General features: G+C 35.6%; 1 protein-coding gene and 1 pseudogene across 1 annotated transcript; both read right to left on the bottom strand.

The window, feature by feature from the left end:
- On the bottom strand, positions 1-14,156 carry LOC132644139 (uncharacterized). The gene is made up of 17 exons (XM_060360716.1): positions 14,064-14,156; positions 5,914-6,012; positions 4,596-4,818; positions 4,144-4,553; positions 3,808-3,963; positions 3,494-3,643; positions 3,313-3,408; positions 3,055-3,180; positions 2,586-2,732; positions 2,059-2,244; positions 1,705-1,959; positions 1,469-1,617; positions 1,245-1,380; positions 1,132-1,154; positions 751-1,020; positions 401-631; positions 1-223 (listed from the first exon to the last, which is right to left on the bottom strand). The coding sequence occupies exons 1-17, from the start codon at positions 14,154-14,156 to the stop codon at positions 1-3; spliced, it is 2,973 nt and encodes a 990-aa protein (XP_060216699.1).
- LOC132644528 (putative disease resistance RPP13-like protein 1) lies at positions 13,670-23,667 on the bottom strand (annotated as a pseudogene).
- Positions 23,668-24,380: the final 713 nt, after the last annotated feature.

Raw genomic sequence — 24,380 nt, 5'->3', positions numbered from 1 at the left:
TCAAACATCAATTGCATCTACAGTGTCGTAATCGATTGCTGGCCTAATCGGTCTTGGTGGAACTTCATTATCACTCTCTGCATTGTCAGCAACCTTGCCTTTAGCGTAGTCCCATAAGAGTGCACCGTATCTCATACGCTGCATGTTTGCATCAATGACATCTGGAATCCTTTCACCCGATGTCAAATACTCAGCATACGCTGCCACAAAGACACCACAGTCCCTAAAAAAAAATAAAAAAACAGATAAGAACTTGTATTAGAAATTATATGTTTCAAGTTCTAAATAAGGTATCTCTTGTTCAAACAACTCATGTACTTTAGAAGAATAATAAATTGATATGATATATCCTGTATTTGATACACTATGCTATTTTTAAAAATATATGTCTACAACTTACGTGCTACCAACAGTTTGATGCGGCAGATTATCAACATAGACAACTTCAAGAATATCGATCTGTCCCTTATCCGCATATGTTGGGTCTTTCACCAAATCTATGCTTTTTTGATTTACATAGAATCCAGCCAGATGTAGGAAATGTGGCAGAAGTGTAGCAAGCTTTTTTATTTCATTCCTAACAACTGCGTTGTGCCCCGCTGATTGATACGAGTTGTAAACATATAAACGCCTGTAGATTTAAAAAAAAAAAAAGAGTTCAGCGGTAAAATAATGAATGAAACACTAATGATAAAATATTTAATTCATCATTAAAAATATCTGTCCTTGAATGAAAGGAATACCAATAACCAATGATTTTCTTCTTGTATATTCACCGGTATTAGCATGTTGTCAACCGTATGCCACGGGACATTGGCAATAAGCCTGTGGCCCTTAACATACTCAATCAATACTTGATCTTCATTTGCCACATTTTTCTGGGTTTCAAACATTGCGATATGCGTGGTGGACCACATCAATTCTCTGCTTGAATAGGCAGTCAACAGTGGTGAAGCTGAAACTGTTCCTTTTATCATACTTTCCTTTCTTCCGAAAGTAATAGAAAATGATGTCAATGTGCTGGAATTGTCAAAAATACATCAATTAGATCACATTCAAAAACATAAAAACATTTTAGTAAAAAAATGTGGATTTCAGAACCTCTCTGTATTTTACAAATACACAGCAGACCGAATGTCCTGAAAAATAGCTCTCTGTATTTTACAAATACACAGCAGCTAAAATACACAAAATGCACGTGTAAAAAACTAGTTGATAGGCATATCATTGCTGATAAAAATCACCTCGTCATTCCAAAGCTGACCATCCATCGATAACAGGTAAAACCAGTTCTTATCATTGACAGTTGTGATGCCAAAATTGTATTTGACTCCATTGTCAAAAACTGCCTTTTTTTTGTAATGGTCTTCGTAGTTCTTTCTGCGGAAACAAAACAACCAAATACATCAACTTATTCACAAAAATCATGCGGAATCAGTATATGTAATACTGGGAGAAAAACACATACTTGCTATTGTGCCTCACAAGCAGACCGTTTCGAAGCCAAGTACGGTATTCATCCACCATCTGGACATCAAGTGGACCAGTAATGGGATCTATCTGGAATGGATATTTTTTATCAAACACATGAACATGATCCTTGCCCCGAACTACTACCTGTGTATTTGGTCTTTAAACATTAACAGTTGCGTATTAAAAAAAAACAAGTAAATTAAAAATTAGATATATACTAAAATCTGTCACAAATGGTGAAGACTTGTATTTACTGGGGTGTGTAGCTCGTGTGACTGATGGATGTAACATGATTTCTTTTCCTGGGGTTTGGCTTGGTAAATACTCATCAGGCAACAGCCACTGAGACAACGGCTGCGCGTTACAAACTGCTGCCTGGGGTTCCTCTAAGACAGTTGAGCTGGTGTTTTCCTCGGTTTTTTCCGCATGAAATTGTTCGTTAGTCATTACTGATTCTGCTATATTTGCTAGCACCTGTGCGATCATCTACTCACAAAAAATACAAAAAGAAACATTATTCAATGACTTGTATGATACATTTTAAAACCAAAAAAATGGCTGAATCAGAATTCGTTGTTATCGAACCTCGGAATTATTTGAATCATCAGAACATTTTTGCTCTTCCACAGTATGTTTCCCCGAACGTTCAACCGAAGTCTTCGGTTCTCCTGAAATATCACCTCCTTCTGCAATCTCTTCGGTTGAAGCTTCCATCGTATCGCCGCTCTCATTGCCAATATCAACTTGAATATCCGGTGCAAGACCCTTTTCCTTAAAAAAAACACAGGCCAAAAGTCAATAAAATACATGAATCTAATAGATAAAAAACTATATAAAATACATGAATCTAATAGATAAAAAACTATATAAAATACATAAATACATGAGAAAGTATTTGTTGATGATGTCCAAAAGCAGTGAACAAATACATAAGGAAAACAGTGAACAGTCATGTTGTCAAACAAACAATACACACAAAAATACATGACACTATTGTTTTTCATATTAATATCAAATACATAATATTTTAAATGCCAGTAGATCCCAAATTTTCATCATACCTGAATTATATATTTTTTTAAAATAACATATGAAAATGAGTAAAAATATACCTCTGTTGGATCAGCCGAACGTTCAACCGAAGTCTTCGGTTCTCCTGAAAGATCACCTCCTTCCGTAATCTCTTCGGTTGAAGCTTTCAGCGTATCGCCGCTATCATTGCCAATACCGACTTGAATATCCGGTGCAAGACCCTTCTCCTTATAAAAAACACAGGCCAAGGTATATAAAATACTGAATCTAATAGATTAAAAACAATATTAAATACATAGAAACTATTTGTTGATGATGTCCAAAAGCAGTAAACAAATACATAAGGAAAACAGTGATCAGTCATGCTGTCAAACAAACAATACACAAAAAAATACATGACACTACTATTTTTCATATCAATATCAAATACATAATATTTTAAAGTCCAGTAGATCTCAAATTTTCATCATGCCTGCATTATCTTTTATTAAAAATAACATATAAAAATGATTAAAAAATGATAAATACAAAAAAAAATAAAAAATATACCTCTGTTGGATGCACATCACCCGTATCAGTCTCCATGTGAATATCGTCACCATGGTCCATGTAATCACCAGCTTGTTGATGTATGTTGCCATCATGTAAAGGATCTTGAGTCTCACTGTCATCATCCTTTAAAAAAAATGATGTATTTGTTAGATACATATGCTTCCTACTTCACACTGAAGGCAATCGTTTGAATATGTATTTATTGATTTTGTTTACCTTTTATGATTTTTGTTTCCCTTTGACATGTTTCAAAACCTTTTCGAAATTTTTATCAATAATTTTGCGAAGATCCTTGATCTCAGTAGAAACAACCTTGAGCTTAGTAAAAACAACCTTGAATTCAGCAAACACCTAAATGGTAAAAACAACAAATTCATTGTAAAAATCCTCATTTGTTGTAGTTTGATGAATATCAAAATAAAATTAAAAAACTTACTTCCTGCTTAAATTGATTAAGTTCCTGCCTCAAACTTGTGAGGTCAATTGATTTGCTGGTGGATACGTCGTCAACAGGAACGCTTGTCAACAGGAACGCGGTGGACACTTGGAGCAGCCTTTTCTTTTTCCTTTGATTGAACTGGCTTATCTATCACCGAAGCAGATTGTTTAGATGATTGCCAACTGTAGATTTTTTTGGGATCGTGGTTGGTGACTTCTGAACAAGCAATGCTGCAGTCGACATCTTCCTAGGCTTCTTGTGCGGTGGAGATTTTGAAGCATCGTTCTTTTGATTTTCTTGGCAGTAGCAACATGGGGAGGTGTTGTGGAAAAATCTGCATATTCATTTTCCTCCTCTTGGTGTGTTTGGGGTGGTGGTGCAAGTCTGTTGACCAGGTATGCACGCAGACCAAGCTTCTCAACCTCTAACATGGTCGGAACAATGTTGTTGAATTTACAACAATTGTCCTGCACATAATATATTGTGAACTGTCAGTTTAGAACCTCTCTGTATTTTACAAATACAGAGCAGACCGAATGTCCTGAAAAATACCTCTCTGTATTTTACAAATACACATCAGCTAAAATACACAAAATGCACGTGTAAAAAACTAGTTGATAGGCATATATTTAATGTAAGTATTTTACCTCACCGTCCTTAAACATGCCCAACATCAAGTAGTTAACAGATGGCTTTTGGTTCACTGTTCTCCAATTAAGCATTCTTGGGATTCGGCTTCCGGTTTTAACCATTAAATTGGGGTCAACATTAGAGCAGCACTCATATATCCACACTTGCATAGCAAAAGGGAAACCCCGTAGACAATAAAACTGTTTCGGCTTGTCCATCTTGTGGTGAATACTCTTAATCAAATCATCAAATGCTTCCTTACCCCATGTATATTCATTGTACTGTTCACTCTCCACCAAGTCAAAATGATGTCTTGGGACTGTGACGTTCCTCTTTTCACTTGAAAGTATGTAAGTATGAATGAAATACAGGATCGCAATCTTTACAGCATCTTCATCTGCGTTATCACCAACACCCCAATCCTTGTCTTCAAATCACTTATTTAAAGTCATCTTTAAAACACTATTACCAGAACCACCGAAATATTCATCCAACAATCTGTTAGGACCCTCGTCAAAAACAACTTCATCCCCGTAACACTTCAAACCAGTAATTAAAGCAAATTCAAAAAGACCGAATGTCAATTCCGTCCCATTAATATCGATAACAAACGCATCACTATTACTACGTTTCAACTCCCTAACCATAAAACACCTAAATAACTGACCCTGCACCTCGGTGTCAACTTGCATCTGCATATATTGTCCAAAAATAGTTTTGGAAAATAGCTTGAATTGTTTATCGGTCAGTTTGTCCTTCAACTCATCTTTAATGTTATGGTTCATATATGAAGCATAACGTATCGGTTGAGTGGGGGGACGTTTAACCAGGAATTTGGAGGCCTGAAAGTTTGAATATAATGGCAACACATGAGATACAAAAATACATACGAATGGTATCCCATATGAATTGTTCAGATCAATAAATACATGCAAACAAAAAACAGTTATTAAGATGTTTAGGTGACAAAAGTTGAACAAATACACCTTTTATCGGACACATACACATGCTTGCTTTTTAAACACATACATAACCTGTTATTAATTTGAAAAAATACACAAATGTGAGGAATTACAAATACATGATACATAGTTTGATATTTTGATAACAAAAATGGTTAGTGGAATACATGACACAGTTGTATGTATGTTTCATATACATAACTAATTCAAACAATACAAAAATACATACGAATGCTATCCCATATGAATTGTTCAGATCAATAAATACATGCAAACAAAAACACAGTTATTAAGATGTTTAGCTGACAAAAGTTGAACAAATACACTTTTTATCTGACACTTACACATGCCTGCTTTTTAAAACATACATAACTGTTATTAAATTGAAAAAATACCCAAATGTGAGGAATTACAAATACATGATACATAGTTTGATATTTTGATAACAAAAATGGTTAGTGAAATACATGACACAGTTGTATGTATGTTTCATATACAAAACTAATTCAAACAATACAAAAATACATACGAATGCTATCCCTTCTATTAATGAATTGTTCAGATCAATAAATACATGCAACTATACTTACAGATGCGGTAAAAAATACATGAATCATTAACCGAATTTGGGCATCATGTAAAATACAATTTTATTCACAAAAATATATATATAAAAAAAATGAAAAAATACCTGCTTGTTCATAGTTAATTGTTGTTCTCTGGTATCTGTCTCTACAACATTCTTCCCTTTGCTACTATAAGCAACATCGAATGTTTTTCTCCTCTTTGTGGCAGTATCAAAATCATTTTTTTTTTCAAATTAACAGTTGAAGGATTTCTGATTCTGGCAGGATCATGGATTTTCTTAGATCTCCTTTCAGCAACCAATTTCTCAGCAGAAGTTGCATCAACATCATGTTGTTGCTGAGAAATACCCAAATCAAAAGAAGGGGAATCTAAATTTTAAAGAGTATGTGGGATACCTCTTGTAAGTCTACCAGATATGCTTTGATCCGCCATTAATTGATGTTTTTCACTACTCAAAATGGGAAACCCTAAGCATTGAAAGTTAAAATTTTTGAAAAATGTCAAAAATATTGAATTAAATTGACCAAAATACACAAAATAATGAAAACTTACACAAATACACAGCCACCCACGAATCTCGACGCAATAAATTGTAGTGGAATCGTGCTTGAAGGTAATGGATAGATTATGGGGAGAAAATAACGGCTAAAATTAATGGAAAGGGAGAGAGAAACTAATGTATATTACGTGAGTTTAAAAAATGGGAAGTTGGGATAGTGTTGTCACGCCCCAAAACCCACCCTAGACGTGACCGACATCCGACGTCATGAACAACATCGGAAGAACCTAAACAACACAATAACAATACTTGAACCCGTCAGGTTCAACATTCGCCTCCAACAGTTTATAAAATAAAGGTAAACAAATCATGCATATAAGAATTAAATCAGCGGAAGTCTTTATACTTGTCAAACATGACAACGTGCCCAAGAGTTAATCAATAACTCAATAACTACCCACAAATGTATACTAGGGAGCTTCTAAGATAAAGGAATAATAGTCTGACTCATCGGGACGCAGCCCGGACAACTAATGTAATAAATAAGCAAATCAATAGGGTGTCCCATGAATGAATGTGTGGGCTCACCAAATTAGCCGCAATAGCAAGTCCTTCCTAAGCACCGGGAGTATCAAGAACCTGCTCTTCTCCGTTACCTAACATACCATAAAAAACAACAATGGTATGCCTGAGTACTTCATACTCAGTGAGTGCCTCAGGGACAATGAATAATACGAAAATAAAGTAAAATAATACATGAAGAAATCGGTCTTGAAAATCATATGAAACCAATGTAAGAACAATTATTCAGTCTATGTATCTCAATAGTAAGTATCAAAACCCATTTATAAAGCCTCTTGTCAAGTTACAACTTCAAATATGCCTTTTTAATCAATTAAGATAGTCATCAACAATTCCATAAGAGAATAAGAATGTCACACATGCCAATACAGGCCCAAAAGTCAAGCATATTGCGCATAGCGCACCACACCGGAACATATAATTCTCGGTGGCTATCCTTCCTCCCGAATAGCTAGGCATAAATCACACCGGACTATGTAGTACGTGGTGGCTATCCTTCCTCCCGAATAGCTAGGCATAAATCACACCCCGGGTAGCGAACCCAGCGGTGGCCACTCTTCCTCCCGAATGGCTAAACAATGACACACTAGGATCCATAGTGGCTACCCTTCCTCCCGAGTAGCTAGGCCAAACATCACAACAAAGTTCATAGCATAGAAGCCGATTCACAAATTGTCTCAAAGTAGTCACACCATAAAATAGCATTAAAGCTCATTATGCCATTACGAAAATTCATAATTTCATAGATAATCATGAAAACGTTTCCACTTCTTTAAACAAGATTACTTTGTCATAGTTCCTTTGTAAAATCATCAATACCAACAATTAACCATCATCACTAAGCATCTCTCATAGAGGAAAACAATCATAACACCTTATACATATATAGGGTTTGTTACAATCTAGGTTCAAGGGGGGCCCGTCCCCTCACGTACATTAACCATTAATCAAAGCATGTAATAGATTTCAAGAATGTAAAACCAATTTATCATATCATTCAAAACATGCTTTTATAAAGAATCAATCTTTCAAGAGAGTTTGCAAAAGAGACATATAAATTACCTTTATATTCAAAAAGGATTTTATTTTTAAAGAGACATACATCTAAAATAAGGTTTTTAAAAGGGAGACATACCTTAATTTGTTAAACAAGGTTTAACAAATCACTTTTCTAATGAAGAACACCCAAACCCTAGCTTGAATCACTTTGGGAAGAATTATGTTGCAAACCCTAGGTTTTGGTCACAAAAATCATGTTAAGAATCATGGGTTTGATGTTAGAATGATTTAGTAATGTTAAGGATGCCCTTACCTTTGATTTTAAGACTTGGGGGAATGATTTTCGTCCTTAGGGTTGTTTAGGAAGTGGAGGAATAAACAAAACAAGGGTCTTATTTATATTTTTCTGGTGAAAACGGGCCAAAGGACGCCCCCAAAGGACGGACCGTCCCTCGTGTTACGAACCATTCTTTGGACCGGCCCTTAGTGGAAATTTCCAGAGAGTTTCTGGAAATTTTTGAGACGTTACGGTTCATGTTACGGCCCGTAACACGTGTTACGGTCCGTAACGTCTCACCGTAACACAAGCAAAATTTCCAGCGAAGACAGGCTTCAGTAAAACGGGCATAACTTCTTGTACGTAACGTTGCTTGGGCTGGACGACCTACCGTTGGAAAGATATTTCAAAGAGATACAACTTTCATGAAGAAAGTTTTTCCAAATTCGCAACACATTGTCATGAAAATCGCCCAGAAGACAGACCTACCAAAACTTAGGCGAATTTAAGAGGTCTTAAGAACTTCACTAGTTGGTTGACTTCAAAACGACCATCTTCCACCCGAATTCAATAAGAATGGATTCATATAGATATAATATCATCTTAATACTAGATTTTTACACATTCACACCTAGTTCAAGTTTACGAGGTGTTACAAGTGTTTACCTTTTTTTACGGTGTATTTGAGAACTGATAAGTGCAAGTTACTGTTGTATCTAGAATGGGTAATTTAGAAAATTAATTAGCTATTATTATTAATTTTATTAAAAGGTAGTTATTAACATTAAATAGGTAGTAAAAGTAGCTATAACAAGTAAATTTTCCTAATATAAAGCTATGCATAAATAAGGTGATGTGGCACCTCTCTATGGCCAGCATTTGCATTTATCTTTTTTCTCCTTTTTTTGTCAATTTTTTTTTTTCAATTTCTCTACATAATCTACAAAATAATTAGATAACAAAAGCTTAATAAATTAAGAAATATCCGTTTTCAAACGTCAACCCACGACAACTTTGCAATAAAGCCCCAGAAACCCTCTGATTCAGCAGCCCATGAAAACAATATTTATTGATACATTAAATTAGTTTACAATAAAAGCCTATAGTCGTTTTAGCTAACTCACGTTTACAGCAGCTACAAAGGAAGAAGCAGCCGTTTTTTTAGCATCACTGCTAGGAAGACTTTTAATTTTAATGATATTAATGCGTATTAATTCTTAAAATTAATCACCGATACTCTATTTTTGGTCCTATATATATATATATATATATATATATATATCTTCTTATTCATTTTTTTGGTGGGACTATTCTCCATGTGTTAGTGCCGTTGGCGTTTATGTAAAGATTCATAAAAAAATGAATACTAAGGCATCGTATATGATCTTATTTTCTACGATTTTCATTCAGTAAATTAGTTTTTGGTATCCTATATTGTTTCTATGCAAGAACCTAACATATAGGATTTTAATTTGTTCACTTACAGTTCTCATTCGTAATGCATCAATTTCTGTGTTGTATTTTTTCTTGCAAGTTAAGGAGAAGATCAAATGGTAGACAAATAAAAGACTAGAAGATGACTATGGGGAGATTTGTGGATAAGGATAAAGGCATATAAATGTCATTTTTGGTAATGTTTGTTTCAACTAAATAGTTTAAAATTGCACTCTTTAAATTTAACTTTGCAGAAGAAAAAAATATTTGATGATCTCTTAAGTTTTTATTACCAGATTTCTAAATTTTTTTTCTCCTGTTCATTACCTTTACTTGTTGTTTGCTTATTCAAGTTAACATATACCGATTTAAATGAGTAGTTTTGTATTCAACCTCGATGTCTCCCACATATTCCTTTAGACAAAAGATATAGACTATCTAAATAATCATGAAAAAATGATAAAATCATGGGAAGATATTTGTTTGATTAATAAACATTGTTTCTTTTAAAATTTATAACATTAATATTTATTCATATTTTATATTTCATTAGGACTGCGCGGACAAGTACATTAGTTTCAAAATTAAACCCAAACAAAACCAAACGTATTAATTCCATCAATCACCAATTTAATTCATTTATCTTTTTAAGATTTCCTATTCGCCATTTATTTATTTTTTTATAACATATACTCCCTCCTTTTCAATTTGTTGTCTGATTTTGACTTGTCGCAGAGTTTAAAAAAATAAAGAATATTTTTTAATCTTGTGATTTTAAATTAAATATATGTAGATGTACCAAAATATCCTTTAATCTTGTGGTCTTAAATATGTCATGTGCCAAGTTGAAATTAAAGAGTTTTCAATAAAGGAAAAGACATTTTTTAAACGGACTAAAAAGAAAAGTAAGACAAACAAATTAAAACGGAAGAAATAAAAGACATCATTTGACCCCTGAACTTGGCACGAAAACTTAGTTTAGCAACTCAACTTAAGTTGTATTTATTTACCCCCTTAACAACTTTCAAGTTAATTAAATACCCCCCTTAGCGGCGTGGACCAGTTGAGATCTAGGTGTTGTTCACCACTCGCCTGGTGATTGGTCCACGTCATTAAATATTTTTTTAATTATTTTTATTTATTTAGTTTTTTTCTTTCTTCTTCATTCTTTCCCTATTTTATTATTTTATTAAACAATAATTAAAAAAAAATGGACCCATAGCCGCCATTCTCCTCCTCCTAAACTCCCCACCTCCACACCGCCGCCACCACCACCCCACCACCACCGCCGCCGCCACCACACCACCACCATAACCACCGCCTCCTTAAATCAAACCAACTGAAAAATCCCATCTTTGTTAAAAAAATTCTTTATTAATCATATTTCCACCATAACCACCACCGCCGCTGCCGCCAACCTTTCCCACCACCGAAGCAACAATAATTTCCAACAGACCATCTTCTTCCAATTTTGTTTCTACTTCTCATTCAAATCACCAAATTAAGAAAATTCACAAATTTTGGACTGAAATTCGAATTGATATCAACCAAAAAAAAAAAAAAAAGAGGCGGCAGTGGGTATCAATAAAAACCCATTTCTTCATTGTTGTTTAGAAAAATAGAGATGATAACAGAGGCTTCTCCCAATTTCAATATAGCATACTCACTTCCACTCTTTGCAAGCTTGCTTCGCCGCTTCTTCAAAATCTCAAATGATTTTTGAAAACTTTCAATGTCATTTTTCAAATCTGATTCGAAAACCTTAGAACACAATAATAATTCACCCAGCAACAGTTACACCGAGGTTAGCGTCGCATCTTTCAATTTCATATTCGCTTATAATAACTACTAGAAACCCATAATTTATTGTTGTTAAACTGCCCTTCAAATGGACTTATGCAACAACAATGAAGATATTGCACAAACTGCCCTTCAAATATGCTCAGCAATGGAACTGCCCATCAAGACAAAGAAAGGACAAAAAATAAAAATAAAAAAAATAAAAAAAAAAGGAAGAAAGAAGCTGAGGAAGATAGCAGCAACGATTTGAAGGATGGGGAAGAAGGAGAGGGAGGGCAGGGGGTGGGGTTAGAAGAAGAAGAAAGAGAAAAGAAAAAAAAAGGAAAAAAAAATATTAAAAAAGTATAATTAAGTATAATAAATTGTCATCCAATTAGAAGAGGACATATGTACAACTGGAATCATTTTTGTGTTTTTTTCCCCTTCCATGTGCTTTTGAGAATGTCATCACACTTTCTTGCCACATCACCCGCTAAGGGGGGTATTTAATTAACTTAAAAGTTGTTAAGGGGGTAAATAAATACAACTTGAGTTGCTAAACTAAGTTTTCGTGCCAAGTTCAGGGGTCAAATGATGTCTTTTCTCTTTTTTTTTACACATCAGAGATCTTAGCAGGATTATTTTGTTCTATCGAAATTGTAAATGACTATGTTCAACCATTTCCTTGGTAAATTCACTGAATTTAGCCAAGAAATTACGTATTGTATTTCTTCTAATCATGGATTTAAGTGAATTAATTTTTGAATGGTGGAGTTCCGCATGAAATATATACTGTACAAATTGAAAACCCATTATAATACTAAGATATATGATTAAATGTTATATAGAGGATAAAGAACCCGTTATTATCTCTTTTTGGAAATCCTTTTAATCATGATATCAACAAATTATTCACTGTAACGCCATTTTTCCAAGCGAATGAAACAACAAACCTAAAACCGTGCAGTTAGAGACTCAAAGATAAAGAAAAACTCCTGCAATAATAAATGGATCAACGAACTGAAACGAGCTAATAGACAACTAAGGAGAAATGTTCAAAAATAATTGGCAGGTTATCTAAAGAGTAAGTGTTGTTCCTAGTAGCATGAACTTCATTGTTAGATGAGTTCACCACCGATCCTTTCAGATGGGAACTAGCTAGAAAGGTGAGGACCGGCCTAAGATTTCTAGTTCCCAATCTTAGTTCATTTTATCGACGCATATTGGATACAATCATTAACCCGAAACACCTCTTCCTTGATCAACACACTGGCAAAAGGGAAACAACAAGAATACATGAATTGAGATGAAACTACATGAACTAAAAATCAAGTAAAGGTTGGTTCATATTTCGAAATACAATGCACATCCAGCTAACATATCTACCTGAGTTAATGGTAAAAGATTTGTAGTACATTAGCATTACTTTATGGCTACACAGTGAAAGTAAACGCTCCACGCTTCTTCACCGTACTTAAGAAAAAGAAGAATTTACAAACAAGCAATGACCTATTGTAATTTGAACAAATATCAGTTCTGATAGTTAATACCACTGGATCATTTAATTGATACTAATGACTAGTCCTTCTAATTGGTGTTCAAACTTATAGAATTTTGCTTGATATTTGGTTCTAAGACTAGATAAGTGGTACTGTCAATTTCCTCACAAAAGAGAAGCACTTCCCTTCACTTACAGTTTGCTGACAGACCACATTCGAGGTGATTGTCTATTCAATAAAGAATGTTAGCACGCTTTTTCTTTTTCCAGTTGAGCTAAGAACATATCGTTACCAAAATCCTGATCAAGAATAAAAAAAACTCCCTAATAGTTGAGGCCAAGTAATTCAAAATTCTAATGCCTCTTGTATTTTTGTACTAAATGGTAATAGCCCGCGCGAACATTTACTAAAATATACCAATGTGCAATTGTATTTGAATGTAGCTTTAAGAGTTATGATCACTTATGTGTAGGTGTAAAATTGCATTTGAATGTAGTTTTATGTTTGTAAAGCGTAATGTAAAGTTGGGTGAAATTGCTTAGCTAACGCACCTCATTTACACGGAATGTTGAATGAGTGTGAGGCGACCCTATTTTATATCCAAATATTTACATATGGACGGAAGCTTGCCAAAAGGCAAGACAATAACGCAGTGACCACGTAGTTGGTAGCCATCTTGTTCTCAGCACGTGTTGTTGTAGCTGCGTTGTTGCAGTGTTTGACAAAGTACCTGTAGTGATTTTTAGTATTGGCTTCTTTTCAAAATATGTGTGTGTAAATGCAGATAGTAGAGAGAGTTGCAGCGGTAGAGATGGGTCACTTTTTGACATAACTCTTTAAAGCATTTTCTGTCACATATATACTCGGTTTTTCTTCAATCTAGCTTAGCAAGTAAGAATTAGCCTGCTTCAAAAACTTCCAGTGTGGAGAAGAATGTGATACCAAAATATTTCTCATATCTGCATAAAATTAGGTAGGAGTTTTGTGCTGGAATTGATTGAGAATAATAGCGGAAAAAGTGACAAAAATTTGGCGGAAGAAGAGACACAAACCATATATTTCTGATACGCAGAAATGTGCAAGTAGGCCAAAACATCTCCATCCTTTTCGTCCGGTGTCATATTCCTATGAATATGCGCCGAAGAACCTTCGTCATCTTTCTTCCTTCGACATCATCTACCCTGAAACATTGATATACATAAAGGAATTCTAAAGAGAAGACTAAATGAGCAAGCTCCGAGCTACATTAATGAGCTGCATTAAGGCGCGTACTGTACAAAGATGTAAATATACATCCTTCTATCAAACCATGACAAACACTCTCATCTCCTCCGTTATTACAGAAACAAAATAGCCCTCTTATCTCACCAGCATCAGCCCATTCTGCTTCATGCATCCGTTCCAGTATCATTGTTCTGGCTTCTCAGCCACAAACTATTCATACCACAACTTGCACCCGACATCATTTACCCCAAAACATTGATATAACAAAGGAGTTCTAAAGAGAAGATAACTGAGCAAGCTTCGAGCTAAATTAATGAGCTGCATTAAGACGCGTGTTGTACAAAGCTGTAAATATAAAGGTCAAAGAGCATATAATAATACTAATCACTATGCAAAGAGCCAAGTAAGACAATAGTCACTGGAGTTGGCAGTAAGATAGCTTCCAAAGTAATGAGTGAAGAACAACAAAGAGTGGGACTTTGACGTTTTCAAGGTAGAAGAAGCAAAGGGACCTAATAGATCTCTAAGTTAAGGCCGTACACATGTAAAAAAATATAACTGTATATTTCTTTTTTACAGCAGCCACATTTTTGGGGTGTGACCGATCCAGAACTAATAAATGGAGATGGAAAGAGAGAGATTCACAATCTCCAAGTTGCCTTAGAAATTTTGAGTACCTGAAGAAAGAATTATCAGCACATCCTACATCAGGAACTGGTCTATATTGCGAAAAAGTGTTGGGAAAGATGAGTGTTAAACAACATCTTCACACACCTGGATATTTGAGTGTTCTGTTAAAAATATCCCATCATTGAGTGGAAAGATCAGCAAACTTTTCTAGCTAACCGTTTAGATCCTAAATACGAAATAGGGCCTCAGTTAAGAGAATGTTGCGGGCAGTGCATGAATGTTTATAGAGATGAATCCAAGTGATTGGTCGATGGCGAGTTAATTCTATAATTATCTGTAGTATCACAGAATCTAAAAAAATTCGGACAGCGTGAGATATGACTCATCTATGTGCAGGCTCAACACAGAATTACAGATACCAAACACGCTCAAAGAAACCTGCTATGTATATCACTTCAGCCATACCTATTTATCAAAAGCACAACTTCACATTTAATAATCCTACTTAATTGAAACTTAGCATGCTACAAAAACTCGAGTATTTATAATGTGATATTTGCCTCTAAACAGATGTCATGACCAGAAGCAACTCTAAGAATGAGCTATAGGCTAAAGCTATTAATCCTATGAATCACTTAGTTTAGAGGAAATATAAGATAGTAGCTTATAAATCACCTATATCTCTTTACAGTTGTTGTCAGCGGAATTTCAAACAATTACAACAATTCACCACACACTGACTTTCGGTTTTATGGCAGATTAGTTAGAACAATAGCAATGCAAATGATTATATATCAAACTTTACATATGAATGCAAGTGAAAAAAGATGAAAATCCATGGGCATTATTCAACCATTGTTTATCTCAGTGATTAGAGGTAAACAGTTAACTTTCTACAAACCAGCGCTCCTCTATTGAGCTAATTTGACTAACTCTTCTTTCAGCCAGAAGTAGATTAAAAAAAAAAGTTAAGAATAGAAATGCGTTTTACCTTATAACAAGGAGGAATGCTAGCAGATTTACAATAGCGTATGCCATTCATGCAGATGTCTCTCTAAATTTCTTCTTTTTTGCCACATAAGATCCAATCAAGTCATTGACATCCGGATTTTGAAGCACATTATGCTCCCTTAAGACACAAATCTGTTAGTCAGGGGAAATATGAACTATGAGAAGAAAAAAATACAACACGGCCATGAATACATGAAACAAATTTAGAGACAGCGCATAGTTGATATTGGTTTCTTGAAATAGCTTACTCTTCTGGAAGGCATTTTCCTTTTGCATTAGTTTTCACCATATCCATGTGAATGTGGAAATAAGCTAATACCTCTTCAGCTAAAATCTGCATTTTTCTATGAAAGCAATCTCAGCCAACAATACATCATATACTGGTTTAAGGTATAAGAGTATGAACTTTCCACGAACAGAACCTATTATATGAAGGCCCCAACTATGCCTTAGTATAAAATCACATCTTCATACATAAACCGCAAGTTTAAATCGTTGCAGCCTTTTTCCCTAAAACATTTCTCTGAAAGTAAAGCTAAAAAGAGGAAATAATAACTGAACTACTGATGTTTATGCCTAAATAATATACCAAGAGAAAAGGTGTTAAAACCAACACATATTTGTCAAAGTCCATCACTAAGAAATGAATAAAACAAAGGCAGGAAAAGAAAAGAATAACTCAGCACAACTCATACGTATAATAGATGCCAAAAAAACAAAGAGCAAATGCAAAATCTACAAGTAACATAAAAGCTAATGGCCAAGCTACAATTGGGTGATAAACTAAAGGCAAGTCTAGCAAAATGTAGAGGATTTGAGAGGTTGATGGATTGGGGTTTGAAGGGCAAATTAATGAGCTGATTCTTGAAAGAACCCCTAATTTGTAGATAGGAGCCACGTATAGTCTGCTTTTCATCATAAATTACTAAAATACCCTCAAGAGGATGACGATCCTAATATCTAACCCATGCTTCTATAATAGTAGAAATATAGGAACTAGAATTTTCTTCCACATGTACCTTGGATATTCTATTAGAGACTCCGCATTTCGAAGGACAATAAGATTGTACATATTTTCAAAGCACAAGGGTGAACATGTGCAACTCTATACCGCATCCTCCTTTCTCCAGAAAGATTCCATCCCCTCTTTAATGTCTGCCAGGAGACCAAGTGCTCCATGAACAAAGAGCGCTTCCTGCTCCGCCTGCAGCACTTGCTGCCTCTCCTCACAATTACAATTATATCCTGTCTCAGTAAGGTGAGAGTGGAATTTCTCCTTTATTTGTCCTTTCCATTCACTCGGATTTCTTCCTTACATGCTGCTCAACAAGATTTAATAAAGGAAAATAATTAATTAACAAACAAGCTAAGAGAAATAACGAAAAAGTAAAAACCTACTGAAAAGAAAAAAAAAGGAATAACTTACATTTATCAGAACACCACTCGTTTTAATCATTACAGTTATTCCCGATCAATCTCGATGTAGGAAATATGAGCAGTTTTTGGTCAGTAATGGACATTGTAAATAGATAGTCTAGAGGTGGAAGAGGGCATCCCTTTTACTGGAAGGGGTTGGAGATTACGACAATGATATATATGAAACTCAGAGATTGAACAACTCCTACAATGACAAGGGATCAACTACCAAATCAAGCTAACAGATAAGCAAAGGAGAAATCCTCAAAATTAACGGTCAAGTTATCTGGACAGTAAATTGAAATAAACAAGTTAAGCAAGTCCGTGTCATATTTTGAAGAGCTTATATGAATCAGTTAATAATAGACAAATTAAAAAGAGACAGACTCTTTCTTGATTATGCTGTCAATTCTAACACATAAACTACAAACTACTACCACCACAAATATAAAGATCTTGGTAACTGAAACATGAGTAAATTGTCTTCTGTTATCTAACCTTGAATTTATTCCGAGTAGGATACACTTCCTTCCCTTTTCCCTAGTTCTGAGGTGCCACTCGAGGTTGAGTAATGGAAATAATTTGAAGGAAACTTCATAATCTCCAAAGTTATCAGTGCAATCTCTGAAGATCCAAAACAAGAAACTGATGTCTTAACCATTGTGCTAAAGATCCAAATTCTGACAAAAGCTCAGTATTTGCTATCAAATGCAGTCGCATCAAACTTGAAATCAATGCTATGTAACATGGCTTAAATAATGGAAGCAGACATTCGAAGTCTTTTCCAGTTTCTTTAAATTTCAAGTTTGACGTAACTCTTTTCCAGGTCTTGGCTACCTGATTGAGAAAGTGAGGTTGCGTTCCTTAATTCCTTTGGACAAAAAACGTGGAACAAAGCCGAACAGCTTTCATAATGGCGAACAATTTTCCAGTCTGCAAAATTTGAGGGAGAACATAGGTTAGTAGACAAGACAGGAGAGCCTTAATAGTCAAGTAAGATGAAGAGTGAGATATATCACGAGAATATATGAATTGCTATTGAGATGGATCTCAGAAGGCAATAAACATCCTGCTGACATATATTAAGTCTCAGAAAATAGAATAACTTACATGTATGGGAGCACCACTGGTTTTAATCATTACAGGTACTCCCAATCAATATTTTTAGCCAATAATCCCCCTTCTAGAATTCTTAACGTGGTTTGAGCAATAGACACACTGCTCAACAAGATTTAAAGAAGGAAAAGAATTAACAAAAAAGCAAAGGGATAGTAAACAAAAATAAAAAGCTTCTGAGGGAAAAGAATAACTTACATCTGTCGGAGCCCATTTGTTTTAATCATCACAGATATTTCCCATTGATTCTTATGGTGGGAATTTGAGCAATATTTGGCCAGTATTCCCCCTTCTCGAATTCTAGACGTGGTTTAAGCAATAGATGCTCCACACTGCTCAACAAGATTTAAAAAGGAAAAGAATCAACAAACAAGCAAAGGGAAGTAGACAAAAACAAAAGGCTACTGGGGAAAAAGAATACCTTACATTTGTGAGAGCACCATTCGTTGTAATCATTACTGGTATTCCTAATCGATCTGTATGGTGGGAATATGAGCAATATTTGTCCAGTATTCTCCCTTCTCAAATTCTAGGAGTGGTTTGAGCAATGGGCAGTTGGAAATAATTAGTTTAGAGAGGGAAGAGGGCATCCCTTTTACTGGAAGGGATTGGAGATTAGGGCAATCCCTGATGGTCAGTTCAGAGAGGGAGGAGGGCAGCGCTAATTCTGGAAGGGATTGGAGATTGGGGCAATCAATAATATACAGCGCAGAGAGGGAGGAGGGCAGCGCTGATTCTGGAATACATTGGAGATTAGGCCAATCCCAGATGTATAGACGTTGAAGAGAAGTGAGGCACCGAAGACCTTCGGTCGGTAGTGAATGGAGCTCATGATGACCAAATAACATTATCTCAGAAAGAGAAGAGGGAAGCCCTTCTTTCAGCCGTGACTGAATTTGAGTTAAATTAACAGTAGATCTAGAGATTCAAGAGAGGTGAGGCTTTTGAGAACGTGGCTGCTTAATCTTTTCAGATTGAATACTTCAAGTCTTCGAATAGAGCAAGGCAACTCCCAATTCTCATCAGCAAGAATCTCTTCGTCACTACCATCATGGTAGATCAGTAACTCTCTGAGAGAGGGGAGTCTCTGTAAACGCCACTCCTTTCGGTTATTCACCAGTTTCTTGCAATTGAGGATCTCAAGGACTTCTAAATTGAAGGGCAATCCTCCTTCAGGAAAGGACTCTATTTCTGTACAAATCCACAGTTTCAGTTCCTTAAGAGATGGAAGGAGTTCCTGCATACGTTCTGGCAGCCACTTCAGCTTCTTGCATTCGAAAATATGCAATGACTGCATCTGAGACCTGCACGCCACTGAAAGTCTTTCAAGATTCTCACAATCCCTAATATAAAGACTTTCAGTCCCAGTAGGAATCAAAAGCCTAGTAAGGCTGTGGCAAATCTCTACCCTCAAATCACGTGCTCTTGGGACCAACTCATGTGATATAGAATCACATCCATCTAGTGACAATCTCAGAAGAAACATGTTATTTCTTCTAGAATTCATCTCACTAACTGACGCCTCCAATTTCAGTTTCCCGCAATGAGATATCTTTATTGTCTTCAAGGTATTCGGCAGAATGCTAATAGGTAAGGAGGTAAGAGACTGACAATCGGTAATTACTAATTTAACAATCTGCTTCATTCCCAGAAACTGGGATGTAAACAGTTCAGCGTCATCAAAAAGAACTCCAACCTTAGGAGAACCAACAACTTCAAACTTTCTTAAGCTTGAAAGCTGGATAGGTGTCTCCAAATTGAGTTCAGGACATACTGAAATTCTCAATCCTGTCAGAGCACAAAGATTTTCAGGCAACTTTCCAATCAACTTGGGACAATCTTCAATCGAAAGGTCATGAAGTCTAGGGAACTCTCCATTTCCTAGTACATGCCACTGCGTCAACTCCAGCATCTCTGCAAATTCAAGCTTCTCAAGAGAGTTAAATGGCTTTTCGGATGACGAACTGCCATAGAATTCTTCCGTCATCTCTGTTATTCGATCCATCCCTCTAATGGAGAGGAATTTCAATGAAGGAAGTTGTCCTAGTGATGGCAACGAATAACAGTCCTTGCAGTTGCTAAGAGACAATTCCACCAGCTTAAGAAACGAATGATCAGCAAGCCAGTTTGGAAACTTTGTCCCTCTATATCTGGTGATTTGGAGTTCTTTTATGTTTGTGTGTGGATGTAGCTCCTCAAGTATGTCTCTTTCAGTTTGGGAATTTTCAGCAATACTTTCACTCCATTCCAACGATAACATCTCAACATGTTCCTTTTCCCTCATGTTCGCATTTTTAGCTTCGCATCTATCAACAACATTTTGCAACTCTAAAATTGATAGAGATCCATACAAGTTACGTAGTTCACCCAAATCTTCCTTTCCCGAACCACTGCAACCACCTAGAAGAAACTTGGCTCCCAATAACACATGGAGGTTTTTCAACTTGCTCAGATGTAGTGGCATCTTTAAACGAGAAGTGTCACTAATGTCAAGGTGATGCAAGTTGATTAACTTTTCCATCTGTGGCGGTAACTCCTCAAGATAACAACAACATGACAGGAGAAGTGTCTCTAAGTTATATAGTACACAAGTTGAATCTGGCAACTTTTTAATCTCTGTCCGAGAAAGGTCCAAAAATCTTACAAGTTTTAATTTGATAAACAACGCATCCGGCAACTCCTTAATCCGGTAACGAGACAACGATAATGCCCTTAAGGATGTTAGTCTTGGCAATATGTTATGCAACACCCTCTTGCTTAGAGGGAATGAATCACCAGAAAAGCTTATGGGAAGCAATGTCCTCAGCTGCTCCAATTGGTAAAGGGGTTTCAATTTCTCAAAGTCACCATATCCCATTGAATATGATAGGTGTCGACCTTTTTCCAACATATGAGACCCTTCGTTATCTTCCAACCTGATACAAAGTTTTGAAGATGCAATTTGGGCCAAATCATTGACAAGGTCATGCATTAGAAATTTCTCTGTGCTCTCTTGAGAAGATTCTGGGATCCTTTCAAACAATGATCTTGATCTCAACTCGAGAAAGTATTGGTTGCCTAAATCTTCAATTGTTTCATCTTTTTGCAACCCCTGTACTAGACCATTAGCATTCCACAGTCCAATGACTTGTTCTTTCTGAAATGGATAACCTTTGGGAAATATTGCACAATAGGAAAAACATCGCTTTAAATGTGCGGGAAGATCATTGTAGCTCAACTTCAACGCTGGTAATATGTCATTGTCTCGCAGCTCCCATATTTCACTTCTCAAAATACGTTTCCACCGTTCAACCTCTGATATGGAGCGTAACATGCCAGCGAGCGTCTTCAGAGCTAAGGGCAGTCCTTTGCACTTATCTGCAATTTGTTTTCCGACCTCCTCAAGTCCTGGATGCTCCTTACAATCCATGTTTTCAAATGCATGTCTTTTGAATAAAGACCAAGAGACTTCACTAGACAAAATGTCCATGCTAATTTTCTCATTATCCATCATCAAGGCAACACTTTCCTTCCGTGTCGTCACAATGATCTTACTTTCTATATCTCCTTGTACAAAAAGATTTCTCAAGTCATCCCACTCATTATAGTTATCATTCCACACATCATCAAGGACAACAAGAAACCTTTTTCCCTTTAGGCTTTCCTTCAATTTGACTTGTAGCTGATTAAGATTGTCATCAACCATTAAACCAATTTCTTGAAGTAACCCTTTTGTTATTCCGAAAGCATCATATGACTCAGACACACAAACCCAAGCTTTCAAATCAAAATGTTTTTTCACCTTCTCATCATTGTAAACTGCTTTGGCAAGAGTTGTCTTGCCCACGCCCCCCATACCAACAATAGGGACTACAGCCAGATTTTTTCCATTTGCATCTTTAGACAATAAACGGCCAACCAATTCCTCTTTTTCATTCTGCCTACCAAATATATCAGACTCATCAACCAGAGAGGTTGAAGGTCTTCTTGTTTCTGGTTTAGTCGAAACAAAATGCTCCTTTAAGCCAAGGCGACCAATCTGCTTTTCCAACACCTCCAATGTTTCGATGGTCCCTTCCAACTTCTTCTTTATGTTAAGAAAAAATTCATCACTTAGGCCCAAGTTAAGGTCACTTACCTGCAAGTTGCTTATTCCTTCAGCAATATTTTGTTGCTGACCTTCCACCTTAAGCCTCAAAGCTTCATAATTGATTTCTTCTATTAATTTTTCAGCGCCTTCCACAGCATACTGAAGCTTATTAAACCACCGGCTCACGTATGGATTTGATGCTTGCTTATTCTCTGCATCATCTAGCACAATCTGAAGACAAAGCAAAGTGTCCTCCAGTTTCTCAAAGAGCTGAACATCATGCTTATGCTTCTGAAACATCTTGAGCAGATCACTGTGAGGAGCAAGCCTATCAAAGAGGACATTCAAAGCTGAAGAGACAACTGCTAAGACAATATCTAAGCCAATAGACATTTCTGAAATCCGCAAAGAAAAACAGGAAACCACAAAATGAATATAAGAATTTGGAGAAGATGACTAGTGTTTCTATCTTAGACTGGTCTCTACCAAGAACTTTATTTTACCTGTTGAATGATAAGAGTAATTTGCAAAGAAGAATGATCAGTCATTTCTCTCTCTTATCTCTTTTGCTAGTGGTCTTACTTGTAATGGGTACAACTATGTTTTCTAGTATTAGTAATTAGCTACCGTCTACAACTGACAGCCATAGCAAGAAAAAAAACCAAAACTGTCCTTTTTTCTCTTTTCCAAAAGTATGACTTTTCATTCAACAAGTAGACAAAGACAAAAAACATAACAAAAAAGACAAAGACTTCATAATAGAGTCTGATTTCTTGACTATTCATCACTTCTTAGTTGAAAAATAAAAGAGCTTACAAGGTAAATTTCTCCACAGCTCATTAATTTATGTCTTAAGTCATCTGTCGCCACCTACACTTGTTCATAGAATTCAATTAGACGCAACGACTTAGCTCTGTTACGATTGAACACCTACACTCAAATTTATACCTATTAAACACTTTTTGTTGATGTGGAAAAGTGTGTAATACACACAGGGAGGCGCGTGAAAGGCATTATTTGGCCTTTTTTTTTTTAATATGTTCTCCTTCGTTTAACCGCCGATGCCACCGCCGACCATCTTTCTCTTTCCCCTTCTTTCTCCAGCCATTCACCTCATTTTTCCTCCAAATCTGCCACCTTAGCTCGTTCAACAGAAAAAATAGAGGAGAAGACACCCGTATGCAATGATTGATATACTGAGCTTCTCAATAATAAATATTAGATAAGTTTAGCAAGAACTTTAAAGCTAGAGATCGCAAACGATGACCACCACCGTCGCCACCTCGTCCTTTTTTTTTTCCTTCAATTTTGAAAAGTCTATCACCATTACAATTTCCTTTCTTTTTCAAATCTGAGTTGGCCATTCTTGTTAAATTATGAATTTTCTTTGAAAGAGAACATTTTGGTATAAAAGAAGCAATGGAAAAGTTTTATTACGTGTGAGATATGCTATGTAATATCTGTGTGAGGGGTTCATTAAGTACAAGTGCACTGTGGGCCTCTTCTCTACTTTAAGACTAAGAGAAGAGAGAAATATAAAAGTGACATGGTCCCAACAGATTTGTGTTAAATAAAAATATATTAAATTGGGAGGGTTCACTTACTCTTTAATGCTCGTTCATTCCAAAGAGAAAAGGAAATGACTTTTCTTCTTCAGCTCAATGTTTCATCTTCTTCCTTCTCAATTAAATAATGGAAATTTTGTTCCAACTAATTTTTTCAAAAATTAAAACTACACGTTTAGCCATGGTAAATTAAACATTAAAATTTCTTTGAAGATTAGTGTTCAATTTTGGTTGTCATCCTTGCTGATACTAAAAGAAAAAGTTGACATCTGATGCTAAAAAAGAATAAAAAATTAGTTTCAGATCTTGATTTTTTCTATCTAAATCTAGCTCAATTACTTGAATCTTCTCCTGTCACTTCCATTTTATCCTGGTGGTATATATGTACCAAAATAAGGTTCAGCTCTTCATTTTCTTATTTGAAAATTTGGCAACAGAATGTGATTGTACAAATACAATTTATTTGAAGAGAAAAATAAAGAAGAAATAAGTTCATAGATTTATACATTTAGAAGAGAGTTTCTTGTAACTTTACTTCACTTTTGGGTATCTCTTTGAGAGTGCACTGATCAGCAATGATATATTTTTCTTTGGGTGAAATTTA

Source organism: Lycium barbarum, chromosome 6 (assembly GCF_019175385.1).
Source record: "Lycium barbarum isolate Lr01 chromosome 6, ASM1917538v2, whole genome shotgun sequence".
NCBI classification, from domain to species: Eukaryota; Viridiplantae; Streptophyta; class Magnoliopsida; order Solanales; family Solanaceae; genus Lycium; species Lycium barbarum.
This window is presented reverse-complemented; position numbering and strand designations above follow the sequence as displayed.

Bases quoted from the DNA above. Each gene is read 5' to 3' on its own strand.
- LOC132644139 (XM_060360716.1), bottom strand. From the start codon at position 14,156: ATGATACTGGAACGGATGCATGAAGCAGAATGGGCTGATGCTGGTGAG. The intron at 1,381-1,468 runs GTATGTGTTTTT...TTGTTTCCGCAG, and splicing joins CTTGTGAGGCACAATAGCAA to AAAGAACTACGAAGACCATT. The intron at 1,021-1,131 runs GTCTGCTGTGTA...TGACAATTCCAG, and splicing joins GCTATTTTTCAGGACATTCG to CACATTGACATCATTTTCTA.